We start from the raw sequence: 14,348 nt of genomic DNA, 5'->3' as shown, positions 1-14,348 counted from the left end.
TAGTGAGTCTGTGGAGCGGTCAGGATCACTGCCTGCCTCTCTTTAATGCTCTTTAATTTGGCCACTAGCTCGTTGATTATAACGAGTAACCGTAGAAGGTCCTTTCCCCTCATCCTCAATAATGTCTTCTGCAATCCCACGGGATGTTTCACCAGAATTTAGGAATTATCCAAGGAAAAAATAGAACAGGCAAAACGGGCAAAACCGGCACTTTCCCAGTTTTCAAGGATCAGGTGCAGCTGCAAATAGAAGCATGGGATTTTCAGTTTCTAGCAAAGCCGTTAGAAGGACCTTCAAGCCCAGGGGCCCCTGAAGGGAGGGAGGCGGTTTCCACGGCAACCGGGGCTCGTTGGGCCGTTCCCTCCTCCTCCTCGTGGTAGCCCAGGGTACCGCCGGACAGCGTCCTCTCGTGCTCCGCGCCCTGATTGGCCGCACAGGCCGCGCGCTGATTGGCTGCGGCGATTCCTCGCGGGACCGTGGCTATGAAGGCGGTGGCGGTTGATGGTTGACCGTTGGCTCCAGGGGTTGAGGTCGCCGCTCGGGCGATCCGCTCAGACCCTGCCAGAGTGTGTGTGCTGCTGACGCTCGGCCTGGTGCCCACGGGCGAGAACTAGCTCGGCTCCGCCATGCCGGCCGGGAGTAACGAGCCGGACAGCGTCCTCAGCTATCAGGTAGGGCCCCGCCTCCCGTCCCTCCTCATCCTCTGCCCACCCTCCTTCCTCAGCCCCCGAGCCCGGCTCTGCAGGCCACTCCCTGAGGGCGAGGGGAGGCCAGCCTGGGACACCAGGGGGCGCTCTGGGTGGTTGGGGATCGCGCGGGGCTGCGAGAGGATGACCTTGGGCCGAACCCGGGAGCTGGCAGATCACTGCCGCATCCCTTGCGCGGCCAGTGGTGACCTCTGTTCTCCTGGGATCCTCCCTGTTGGGAATGAGGCTAGCTTCTGGCCTCGCTGTGTCCTGCCGTAATGTGGGAGAACTGGTAGCCAGAGATCTTGCTCTGGTGGGGCAGATCTCTTTGTTTTTATTTCTGGGATTTCAGGTTCTTCAATCGCTCCGAGGAAGAGCTGGAAAGATTGGAGGCTGGGACCAAACCCTGTCGGTGTGTCCAGTTATTTTACTCCTTCCACCCCACTGCACAGACACTGACAGATTTTGGGTAGGGAAGCAGAAATGGGCTGGAGATGTGTCGAGGGGTCAAGAACAAGTATTTATTTAAGGGAATGAGGAAATTAGGTTTAAGTAACTGATAACCCAACTGTTGCGGTGGCTAATGTAAGGAAAAACGTTCGACTAGGTGTCAGTCTGTAGGTTCAAATCTAAATCTACCTCACACAGGCATTGTAACCTTGAGTAAGTCACTTGCCTCTTTGAACCTCAGATCCCCATCTAGTAAAATGGGAATGATAATATCTGCTTCCCTTATCTCACAGGGTTGGTTTGAGAATGGGCTTTGTCAAATGTTATTGTGTGACAACCAGTAAGTGAGTGGTAGCTCATTGAATTCTCTACTTCCTCTTTCCTGTGCAATCAGGTGATATAGTTACTCCTTTGGAAAGAGGGATTAAAGCGGGGGTCAAGCCTGAAGTGGAGGGCTGTGAAGAGAATGATGGACCTCCTCTAGAAGGATGATGGGTCTTGGAAACAAGTGCTATATTGACATCAGGGATGGTTTCTGTAAGGAGACGGAAAACACTGAGTTTATAGCAAAATGAGTATCAGACACTAACTCTCTCCTTTACTTCCTGATAATAGTTTGCTATAAGAAGATCTGTAATTCCTTCTTTGCTTGCTCCATCAAAAAAGAACCATATCTAAGATTTTGGAAAATCTTTTGATATCTAATCCTTTTAAGGCCTACTAAGTATACTCTATGCTTGAGATACAATGATGAGCAAAAATAGGCAATGTTCTTGCCCCCTGGAGCTTCCCATCTAGTGGAGTGGGGAGAGAAATAACCATTTTGATTAAATAACCACACAAGTAAATATATTATTATAAACTGTGATGAATGCTTTGAAAGAAAGAGTGCTATGAGTGTGTATAACAGTGATTCCAGCCTTGGTCTCAGGGCCTTGGAGACGATGAGAACACCATATGCAAAAGTCCTGTGGCAGAAGGGGGCACATCTGTCTACAAGATCTAAAAGAGGGCCAGCATGACTGGAGTCATGGAGAGTAAATGAGCGGAATGGTGTGAGATGTACTCTGGCGTCAAAACATGTAGGGCCATTGTATCCCTTGCTGAGGAAGTTGGTATTCTCTGAGGAACAAGAGGAAGCCACTGAAGGGGTTTGAGCAGGGAGAGAAAGAAGAGAGAGCAGTAGAAAGAGAGAAAGAGAGCATGCCAGGGAGAGAAAGAGAGCCAATGAGATCATGATCAGATTTTCCTGCTGAAAAGATTTCTCTTGCTGCAGTGGGGAGAACAGGCTGGAATGAATGTGAGGAGACAGTGTCCTTAACGTGCAGAATGTGTACAGGTTGTATTGTCAAGATCATCATAACCCTTAGGCTTCTATTAGTGCTCTGTGAAATTGATAATTCCTGAGTGCTTCTGGAGTAGAATAGAAAATGATTATCTCCTTTATATATGGTTCATGAAAATTTCATGGGTGGTGGGATGAGAAGAAAAGGAATAGAGTGAGAACAGGAAGACCTCATAAAGACTAAGTGAAATGATGGGCAAATGGGAACTTGGATGTAGGGAGGAAAAAACTGGGGCTGACTTGTGGGAGACACAGTCAACTGACTGAAAATTACCAGTTAAGCCTCCTATGTGCCAACTGGGCTGTGTGGAGGGGAGATGGACCTTGCAAGGTGAGGAGATTTTATAATTTGATGTAAACAGAGACTGAAGGCATCACATCTAAATATGTCTATGCTATTTTCTCTGGTTTCAACTACTTGTACTACCTCCTAATGGTTTCCTCTGCCTTCTCTCTTGCTTTCCACTTTAAACATGGCAGCTAGAGAGAACTTTTAAAAACACAAATCAGATTATTTCATATCCTATTTTGAAACCCTTCAGTAGCTTCCCAGTGCCTTTTAAAATAAAATTCAAACTCCTTATCATGGCCTACTGAGCTTTAAAGTGATCAGGGCCTTGCCCACTCTCCCTGAGTGTCTCTCCTCCACTCTCACCATACATTCCTATACTGGCTTTCTGTTTCTTCAATATGGCAAGCTCCTTCATACTTCGGGACCTTTGTTCTTGTCTGTCCCTCTGCCTAAGATATTTTTCTACTTAGGCCTTCTCATGACTCAACTCAAATGTCACCTCCTCAGAATGGCTTTCTTTGACCTCTACCCATAGTCACTCCCTTTCATTTGATCCTGTTTTGTTTTCTTAATAGCACAAACAATTTATCTGAAGTGTTCTTGTTCTGATTTTTTGTTTATTTTCAAATAGAAGCTTCACGAGAGCAGGAATTAAGTACAAAGTCTTTTCATCTAGCACAGTGTCTGGTATGAAATAGGTACTCAGTTGCATGAGTAAATAAACGATTCTCTCATATCCAAAACCAATGTGCCTCTCCTTAAGGAGCTCAAGACCTTGTCAGGATTAGCCCAGGGCAACAGACAGCCACTGTTCGATCACACCAGCGCTTTCCTTTCTGTGCTATCATGTCTTTGCTCAGGTGGCCCAACTAGAAAATCTTTTTCCTGTTTTCCACCTAGACAATTCCATTTGAACCTTCAAGGTCTTGCTCCATATCACTATCAGAATTCCTCACTCTGTCTTCTCTGCTCATGACACCCACCAAGTTCTGTTACTTCTTCCACCCTTTACTTATGGAATATACATGTTCATCTCTGCTGATAACCTGAGAGCTCCCTTTGATATTGTTTATGTAAGCTGACTTTCATTGGTACTTGCTATGTGCCAGACACTATGTTAAGGGCTTTGATTCATTATCTCATCTAAGTCTCTCAATAACCCTGAGAGTTACATGCCCTTATTATCCCCATTTTCCAAATGAGGAAACCAAGATGTAGAGAGGTTAAGTAACTTCTAATCGGTGACAGAGCTGCCCCTCTCCAAAGGATGTGCCCTCGATCACTCTGCATTACTGTAGTTTGTGTCTTTGACTCCTAGACCAGTGTCTGGCTCAGAGTGAGCACTTGAGTGTTTGAGAAGATATGTGTGGCAAGATGTACAAAGGATATATTAGAGTGGGAAGAGACTGGTGTATAGCTGTAGATGAGAACAAAACCAGCTCAATATGTGTGTCATGGATTTAAGTTTCATGCAGTGCAATCCCTCTACTGGGTATTTACCCCAAAGACTGGAAAACTCATATCTGAAAACATATTTGCACACCGACATTCATAGTAGCATTTCATGATGGCCAGGACATGGAATCAACTGAAGTGTCCTACGATAAATGATTAGATAAAGAAGCTGTGGTACATAGGTACAATGTAGTATCACTCAGCCATAAGAAGAGATGAAATACTGCCACTTGCGACAAAATGGATAGACCTTGAGATAATCATGCTAAGCAAGATAAGCCAGACTGAAAGTTGAAAATCACATATCACTTACATGTGGGATATAAACCTAAAAGCAACAAATGAACAGGACAAACAGAGACTCACGGACATGGACAATAGACTAGTGGTTACCAGAGGGTAGGAGAGAGGGAGGAGAGAGGAGATAGACGGGGTAAAGTGGGTCAGATATGTGGTGACAGAAAGAAATCTAACTATGGAAGATGAACACACAGTGTAAATATATATATGTCTTACTGTTAAAGTGTACGGCTGAAACTTATTGGATTTTGTTAACCAATGTCACCATTAAAAAAATAATAATAAAATTAAAATTAAAAAAAAGTTTCATGCTGTGACCTTTGACCAACTTCACTGTCCTTAGCAAGCATATCAAAGTTTTCTAATTAATGATTATCTATGTTTCTTACAATGTAGCCATAAATACTTTTGTTTTTAACAGCTGGAATGGCATGACAACTGAGATAAATATCAAACTGGTGATAGTATTGATTATAAACAATTTTCTATCACAAGACCACTAGGAGGTATGGCTCCTGGCATTGCATTCTTTGTCTCTATCCGGTCAGTCGTTAGTACCCGAGTTATACTGTAAAAAAAAGTACTGTAACAGAGCTTTGTTAGCAGAGAATAATCTGCACTGACTTCTGGGTCATATTTTCCTTTCTGACTCAATCTTCCTGGAAGTAAATTACCCTATAATATATTGTTATATTCTGTGGAGTTGCCTGCTTCGTTTTTCGATTTTAAGATGCCTTCTTATTATGGTGGCTATTACACCTTTGCCTCACTGTTGGACAACTGGAATGAAGGAGGCCAATCAGGAGGCTGTAGTTTCGGATGAACTAAGGGAGGCCTGCATTATTGACTTTTGATGAGACATCCAGAGGTAGTTACTGGAATTTTAGGAATAAATGAGCTCTTAAAGTGGGTAGTAATGGAGGAAGAAGATCAGAAAACTTTAGGGAGAGTTCCTAGTTTGGACTGGAACTGGGGACTGGAACTGGGGTCATCTTCGAAGTTCTCCTGATCAGCACTTTCAAAACGAGCAGAAGGAAGTGCTGGAGGAGAAGGCTAGAGAGGTCAAAACCATCAGCACTTGAGCTAAGTGGTGCTGAGGCCTGCATGGAGATTCAGGAAAGGTAGAAGTGGCAGAGCGGGGAGCAAGCGAACTTGGATAATTACCAAGACTTTTATGTGAAACAGGCCTGCTCAGAATGGAAAATGTTGCAAAATCTTCAGAATAACAAACTCTGGTAAATGGGTGATAATTGGGAAGTATGGCTAATGCGAAGAGAGTTACATTGCATGTCTTAAGGTGGGCCTGAGAAAACTCTAAGACAGAAGTTCCTGAAGGAGACCTGAATGCTCATTCCCAATGACTCTGGCATATGTTGGAGCTCAGTAAGTATTTGCTGAGTGAATGAATGAATGGCTCTGTAGAAAGCAGATTAACTTTTCCGAGGTCAGCAGTAAGTATTTGCTGAATGTTATTGAACAAAAGTTATCAACCATAGCAGTTTCTCCTCTCACTACATTGCAATGTATAATTCATACTCCTCCACCCTCTCCCAACACAGGCTAGGTGTTTTTTCTCTATGTGGGAATTGGCGAAGCTGTGAACATTCTCTTTATCTGGCTTTATCGATTTTACTGGGGAACTTCAGTAGGAGAAGTATGGGCTGTCCTGCCAAGCAGAGAATTGAAGTTGTCTAGGGGACATTTCGGGCTGCAAATTTATTTCCTGTAAATTTCGTAGATAAATTTGTGGATAATTTTTAGCTCATGGTTTGCCTTGGCAGTATAGATAGGGCTCTCAGTCAAGCCTGCCACAATAGTAACCAGGACACAGCAAAGCAACCATGTTTGTTCTAAATCTGCTGCTAGGTAACAGTAACAAATCTTAGATAATGGAGAGCTTAGAGTTTCCCGTAGGACAGTATCACCTTACTCAGGTCTTGGTAGTTAGGAAGCCATAATGTATGTATTAGTTTCTATTGTTGCCATAACAAATTATCACAAATTTTGTGGCTTAAAACAACACAAATTGATTATCTTACAGTTCTGTAGTTCAGAAATCCAACAACCTCTCACTGGACTAAAATCGAAGTGCTGGTGTTTCCTTCTGGAGGCTCTAGGAGAGAATCTGTTTCCTTGACTTCTTCAGCTTCCAGAGGCTGCCTGTATTCCTTGGCTTATAGTGCTCTAACTCTGTCTTCAAACCTAGCAAAAATGTGTCTCAGACCCTGCTTTTGGCATCACATCTCTTTCTCTGATTATTATTCTGTCTCCCTCTTCCACTTTCAGGGATCTTTGTGATTATATTGAACCCGCCAGATAATCCAGGATAATCTCTATTTTAAATTCAGCTGATTAACAATTTTACTTCCATCTGGAACCTTATCGTGGGAGTCATTATTCCACCTACCATAATGTACTAACCAGTAATCTATACTGAACAGGAGTGACTCCAAGTGGGGTTCAATAAAAGAATCACCGAGAAACCAGAACCACTTTGAAATTTTAGGCCCCTAGCAGACTGCTTGGGTCAGAATAGGAAGTTTGTGGGTATTCAGGAACTCATGGTCACTAGAACATTTTTTTCTTGCAATAGGGTATCTGCATTGAGTGAGGAAGTCAAATTGAGGGCATTAGAGAGTTGGGGATCTGTGGATCAGATTCAGTGATGGAGTCTACAAGGGGCCAGAATTCACAGACTTTTCTGGATGAAGAAGAAGATGAAACTGAATGAGGTGGAGAACTATTGGAAGTCTGGTCAGTAAAGGGGCAGTTTGAAGTTCAAGGTTCTGGAGCATTAAGGATTTAAGAAGGTAATAATGTGGATCTTGAGCTGTTCTCACTGTGGACATTAATCTATGATTAGGTGACATGAGCTCTCTAAAATGACCAGGTTTTTTGCTTTTGGCAATATTAGAGTATAATGTTAATATAAAGAATAGAGACACTTGAGTTCTTCCTATCCCACTTAGCTCCTGTGATACATTATTTATCTTTGATTTAGGACTATTGTGAGGATTAAGTGAGGTAATATATATAAAGCACAATGCTAGGCATATAGTAAGTGCTCAATATTTGTTCCTAATACTAATTACATTAACTCAATTGCTGATTAGAAATTCTAGAAGCCACTTCTATATTTGTTGATTTAAAATTATTAAATATATCAGAACTTAATAAATGCTTGATTCTTTTTTTTTTTTTTGGTCTGGGGAGGGAGTGGGTGAGAGGATGGAGGGGTGGGAGAGTGCTATTTACAATTGATGCAAACATTGGATCCTTAGTAAAAAAGATTAAAGGGGTCTTTAGAGGTAGAAAGTCTGAGAGTGACTGCAGGAAAAGAGGTGGGATTGAGTTTGGCAGGTCTATAACATAGGCCCAGCATGGAGCATCAGGGGAAGCATGTCAGGGAGAGAGCTCAAGGTGGGCTCCACACTGCTGTCTTCTTCCTCCCCTGCAGCCTCTGTGGCTGCTTCCAAGAGCAGGAGGCATTATGTAAGACTCAGCCCTGCCCCTGGCTTTTAATTTGTCCATTAACTGTAAGTGAGATTCTGGTCTGCTACTCAGCTGTAATTCATTCATTTTTCAAGGCTCATAACGATGCTTTCTCTCTCACTATGTGCCTTTCAGTTTCCATGTTTTCATGTGTGTTTAACCCCCTTAGTTCTTTTTATCTTGTTCTTGTGATAGGCAGCCAAATCAATTCACATTTATGTAGTGGGTCATTGTTAGTGAACTAGGAGGAAGTACAGAAAAGAGGAGATTTTGAAATGGGGCCTTTTCTCTAGTTCACCTTTCTTTCCTTCCCTCCCTCCTTTCCTTTTTCTCCTAAACTTATACAATGTGGCTTTATGATTCTAATCTTTTCTGAGTCATAGCTCCCCTGAGAATCTGACGAAAGTTATGGACTCTTTCCCAAGAAAAATATACACTGACACATAATCCTCTGAAGCCCATTCATAGGAACCCTAGAAATCCATGGTTAAGAAATCCTTTCTGAGCATGCGGAGAAAAAGGAATCCTCATACACTGCTGGTGGGACTGCAAATTGGTACAGCCACTATGGAAAACAGTCTGGAGGTTCCTCAAAAAACTAAGAATTGATCTACCATATGATCTGGCAATCCCTCTACTGTGTATTTACCCCAAAGACTTGAAAACCCATATCCAAAAAGATATTTGCACACCGATGTTCATAGCAGTATTTTTCACAGTGGCCAGGACATGGAAGCAATGAAGTGTCCTACGATAGAAGTTTGGCTAAAGAAGCTGTGGTACATATATACAATGGAATATTACTCAGCCATAAAAAGGGATGAAATACTGCCATTTGCAACAACATGGATGGACCTCGAGATAATCATGCTAAACGAAATAAGCCAGACAGAAAAAGTTGAAAATCACATAATATCACTTATATGTGGGATATAAACCTAAAAGCAACAAATGAGCAGAATAAACAAGAGACTCGTGGACATGGACTATAGGCTAGTGGTTACCAGAAGACCATAGACTAGTGGTTACTAGTGGTGTGGGGGAGGTAGACGGAGTAAAGGGGTTCAAATACAGGGTTTAGGGTGAGGGTGAAGTGGGTAAAAGGAATCAAATATATGGTAGCTGAAGAAAACTGGACTTTGGGTGGTAAACGCACAATAGAATATACAGAGGTCAAATGATAATGTACACCTGAAAATTATATAGTTGTATGAACCAATGTTACCCCAATAAACTTAATTAAAAATTAAAAATAATCCTCTTGGCCATAAATAATAATGGTATCAGAGGAAATAAAGCCAACTGATGGGGAAGCTGCAGCAAAGGAAAGCTGCCGCAAGCACAGACCGAGGCTGGTGAGACTTGATGTTCCTTTCTTTTCATTTTTGTGATTTTAAGCAGATTTTATGTATACTTAAAATTTATGGAACATCTCAAACATGTAACAAAGTAGAAAGACTTATAAAAATGAATCATTATGTGCACAATGACCTGGCTTCAACAATGAACACACAACCTGTATTATTTGATCTATGTCTCCCCCATTCTCTGAATCTCAGACATCACATTATTTCATCAGTAAAAACTTTAGTATGTATCATTAAAGATTAAGGACTCTTTTTTTTAATGACATAACCGCCATATCAGAATATTATTACTTAAAAATTAACAAATTCTTTATATTTTCAAATATTTATTTGGTTCAAATTTCTGTGAGTGCCTTATAATTTTTTCGAATAGTTGACTTACTTGAATCATGATCCAAACAAGGTCCACACATTCACATTTAAGCCTGACTTTTCAAGTGCTCTGGCTAATGATGTTTGACAGCGGCTCTGTTTTCTTTGGCAAGACAAAGAAAGTGGATGAACATTTATTCAGTGAATTTAGGCTGTGGTTAATCAATTTAAATTAAGGAAACAAACAACAAGTCAATTTTCTAACCTGAATTTTTCAGACAGTTGACCTTCCTTTTCATATTTTGCTTTTATAGTCTTAGAGTCAAAAATCAATCATCCTTCCTCCCCCACTTCATCCAGATTCCTCTGTGTTCTATGCCGTGTCAGGTGTCAGTGGACAGTACTAAGCATCATAATTAATTGGTCTCTGCCCTCTGGATATTACAAACCTGTGGGGAAACCAACTTGAAAAATTGTTCACATTTGTGTACATAGATACATATATATGAAGTTTTATGGTAAAATATGTGATCATGTGATTTAAATGAAGAGTTCAGAAAACTAATAAATATTATCAAAATTTATTGGCTACTTACCACATACTGGACATTGTACTAGGTGCTAGATACATAGTAGTGAACATATAGGCATGCAGGCTACTTACAATGGTAAACTACTGTATTAGACTCTGGGAGAACATGAAGATGAAAATATGTGGCTGCTGCTGTTAGAAAATTTATGATCTTACAGATAAGCCAGGTGAACAAATAAGTCTAAAATAAAAGCAGGGTTCTTCTACCTAAAAGTTATTCTTCAGAAAAGACCCTACTTTACAAGAGAGTATTTACAACTTAGATGGAAGTGAAACTGACATGCTCTGGAAAATTGACTCAAACCACCTATGGTGATGATGAGGACATTGATGTTAAAGATGTATTTGAAGACTTCGAATAACATTTATAAAATGTGAGATAAGTAATATTTTTAAGTTAATATATTATTTTGCATATTTGTAATCTTTAATTTTTTTTACTATGTATTTTAATGTGCCACTAAGAGATAAGGATTCTTAAAAAAAATGAGCATAATACCACCTCAAAAGAAAAATAAGTTTCTTTAATATAATAAAAGGTCTGGCCAATATTCAAATTTCCAGTTGTCTCAAATGTCATAACTTTAGAAAAGTTATTAAAAAAATAAAGAATTATTTCAGTTAGTTTGTTTGAAGCAAGATTGTTGTGGTTGGTTTATTGTTTCTTTTTACCCATTGGTTTCACCTTCCTCTCTGTTTTTGTCTCTTTCTCTTCTTGCAATTATTTATTTTAAAAAAGGGGGCGGGGGAGGATTTATTCTATATAGTTTCCTACAGTCTGACCTTTGTTGATTGTATTCTCACAGTGTTGTTTTTCTGTGGAGCTCTGTTTCACTGTATTTTCAGTAAATTGGTATTTGGATTTAGAGGCTTGATCAGATTCAGGGACAATTTATTTGGTAAGATTACCTCATGGGTGATGATAACGTCTCCCATTAGGAGGCATATAATGTCTGGTTGTCTCTCTGTGACGTTTGTGAAAATCAATACAATCCATTTGGGATTGTAAAGAGCAATGTTTTAATTCTAACACTCCTTTCCATTTATTCTTTTTTATTATAAGAAACTTCCCTCATCTACTTTATGGTAATACTCTATGGTTACAATTTATATAAGAAAACCAGAGTAAATTTTTCCACTTTTGAAAATAATGAGTTGGTTTATTAGCATTATCTTCCAATGGTGACCAAATAGTTAATTTTTAAACTGACACTGTGAACTTAGGGATTTTAACATATTTAATATGTTCAATCTGTTGCAATTATTACCCTTATTGATGCTCAAATTGCCCTATTTGGCAAAAGACCTCTTTCAGTTGGCTCCTGAGTTCCTTTGACACAACCTTAGCTGTCTTTGAGTTCCTTTCAGTAGAAAATGGTACTTTAAGAGACCACAATCTAGGTGCTAATGATACTCGTTGCTACTGGCTGATTATTTTTTCTAAGCTTTTTGAATGGACAGAGATAGAAAAATATACATTTATAAATTTTAAAACATTTACAGATAAAAATAATATATTCTTGCTGATATTTCCAACTCAGATTTAGGACTGCATGGTTTTTACTTTTTTCTTACAACTGTATCTCCTCTCACCCCTGCTGAGAATTCCAGTTCTCAATCACATTGAGTGTGACAAAAGTTCACATAATTATTGTTTATTTTATCTCACAATACACAACCGTCTCAGAAGAATAAAACCGACAGACAATCAACAGGATGATAACTAAAAAGCAGTTTAAGATCTTCTTTAATTCCTTTTGTCCTTAGGATATGTGCCACTAAATCAGTTTATCATGTTTTAAAGTTACTATAAATAATTTCTCTTGGAGTAGTTATACCATCAATTTGGCATTTCTTTTCATTTTGTTTTTGATTTCTAGGAATTGCTTTAAAAATTTTAAATTTTGTTTTTAAGTTACGTAAAATATTTACAAAATAAGGTATATTCCAAGAAGTTTAGTTTCTATCTTTATCTCCTTTCCCCTATGTCCTTCCTCCTTTATAGATGACTATTTAAAAACATCTTTTATGACTTATTCTTCCTTTATGTTTTTAAGTATAAGCAGATGCTTATGTTCTAATACTCTTTCTTAGATAAAAGTTAGCAAATAATACAGTTTTCTCCACTTTGCTTTTTAAACTTAGTATTATATCTTAGAGATTATCCCATGGTAGTAATAATATGGAATTTTAAATATGTCTGTAAAACGAAATCCATAAATAAAATACTATAAGTAAATATTTGAGTATTTCATCTATTTCTCTAAAAGTTTGTTTATTCAAGTTGCCCTCAAAACCTTATTTTTTGAATCTTCTGATTGAGAAAATGGATTGTTTTATGTTCAGTTTGCCTTATTTGGAGGCATAGATTTAAATTATGTAAAATTACAAAATAGTAAAATTGGAACAGTAAGCTGAAGTTTGAGCAGGATCTGGAAAGATGGTAAGGATTTGGTGTCCTGGAGGGTGGGGAAGGGGACTGGTAAGTGACCAGACAGTGTGAGCACAAGCATGGAGGAACATGCATGGTAGGAACATGCCTGGCTGTGGCTATATGGTTGGTAAGGAAATAGACTAGTGGGAAAATCAGCTAAGACATTTTTTGAAATAATTCAGGGTCTGGCGAAGGTCTTGATAAGGTAAGTGCCATTATATTCATTCTTCTAACAAAGGTTTATTGAGCCCTTACTATGTGAAAAGTCTGTGTAGAGTGCTGGGTAAAGTCTGTGTAACTGTGGTGAGGAAGACAGATATGGTTCCTCCCCTAAGGAGCAGAGCATCCCATTACTAAGGAGAAGTATAGTATGCTATGAGGGCATAAAAACGGGGGAACCTAGCTTAGTTCAGAGGAAGGACAGTCGGGAGGGCTTCCAAGGAAGTGCATTTAGGCTGACATCTATGGGATGATGAATAAGTACTAGCTGCTGGTGGTAGAGGTGGGGGTAGCTGGCAGAGGGCAGAAGAAGCAGCTTTGAGGGAAGGAAGTTGATGTGGTTCTAGAACTGAAAAAAATGTCCAGTGTGACTGAAAGTGTTGGAGAATATGGGATCGAGTAGATGTGTGATGAGACTGAATTTGAAGGAAATTACAAAGGAGGTCTTGATAAGAAAAGGCAACTGTTTTCCTGAGGGCATGTAATAGGCACTAAATACATATAGAATGGATGAATAAAAAAGTGTGAAATTTCAGGTGTGGACTAAGAAATGATGGTGCCATAGCAAAGAGTAAGTAAGTGAGTACAGGCTACTAGTTTTGGAAGGAATATTAGTTTGGTTTTAGACACATGGCTCTTGAGGTGCGGCATCCCAGTGGTTCGTCAAATACTGAGCCACACCATTTCAGGCTGCTGTTGAAATTGTAAGACTCAAGAAAGGGAAACAAAAGGTAGAGTGCTATTTCTTGGAGATTAATGGCTGGAGAAAGATGAGCCTTAGTATGAGACAGAGGATGTACGGTCAGAGGAGTAGGTTGGAGAATTTCAAGGTCAGAGTGGTAAACAGGACCAGTTTACACCAAATGAGACAATGTGGTCAACACTACTTAAAAAATACTTGTGTTATACAGATGTATAAGTGGAGTGCAGAGGTAGAAAAGGCATGAGATCTGCAATCACAAGACCTGGGCTCAGTTCTAGCTCAGCCTTTTACCATACTTGTGACTGTGGGCAATAATTACTTACCATTTCCTAGTCTTGGGCTGCTCATTTATAAAAACGAGAAAGAGAATGGCTGCCATATTTGCATCTGAAAGTTATTGTGAGTTTCAAATTTAAAATATGCATAAACCATTGTGTTTGTTTCCCCAAGCATTGCATAAAGGATCTGGATGTACACGGTACTTAACTGAATGTTTGGATGAATATAGGGGTATTACTATAACTACTTATTTATGTTTCAACAGAGACCAGATGAAGAAGCTGTGGTGGATCAGGGTGGGACCAGTACAATTCTCAACATTCACTATGAGAAAGAAGAGTTGGAAGGTAAGAACTGCTATTCTATGTAATGGGGAAAGTTAGTGAAGGGCAGCTTGGTGTGGGAGGAGCAGCTTTGTCATC

At 39.8% G+C, this 14,348-nt stretch overlaps 1 protein-coding gene across 4 annotated transcripts in view; it reads left to right on the top strand.

Annotated features, from left to right (window-relative positions):
- Nucleotides 1–454: 454 nt before the first annotated feature.
- The window catches only part of SLC4A8 (solute carrier family 4 member 8), a 67,790-nt gene continuing 53,896 nt past the window's right edge, over nucleotides 455–14,348 (top strand). For 3 of the 4 annotated variants that reach the window (XM_039862081.1, XM_039862083.1, XM_039862080.1), the window contains exons 1-2: nucleotides 455–671; nucleotides 14,192–14,273. In XM_039862081.1, coding sequence (XP_039718015.1) covers nucleotides 627–671; nucleotides 14,192–14,273 — 127 coding nt within the window. In that variant the 5' untranslated portion in view covers nucleotides 455–626. Of the gene's footprint in view, nucleotides 672–14,179; nucleotides 14,274–14,348 lie in introns of those variants that run through there. The other variant, XM_039862082.1, reaches the window with a different exon arrangement.

This window comes from Pteropus medius, unplaced genomic scaffold (genome assembly GCF_902729225.1).
Source record: "Pteropus medius unplaced genomic scaffold, Ma_sr-lr_union100, whole genome shotgun sequence".
In the NCBI taxonomy this organism is placed as follows: domain Eukaryota; kingdom Metazoa; phylum Chordata; class Mammalia; order Chiroptera; family Pteropodidae; genus Pteropus; species Pteropus medius.
The sequence above is the reverse complement of the archived record's forward strand: the minus strand, read 5'-3'. Positions and strand labels throughout refer to the sequence as shown.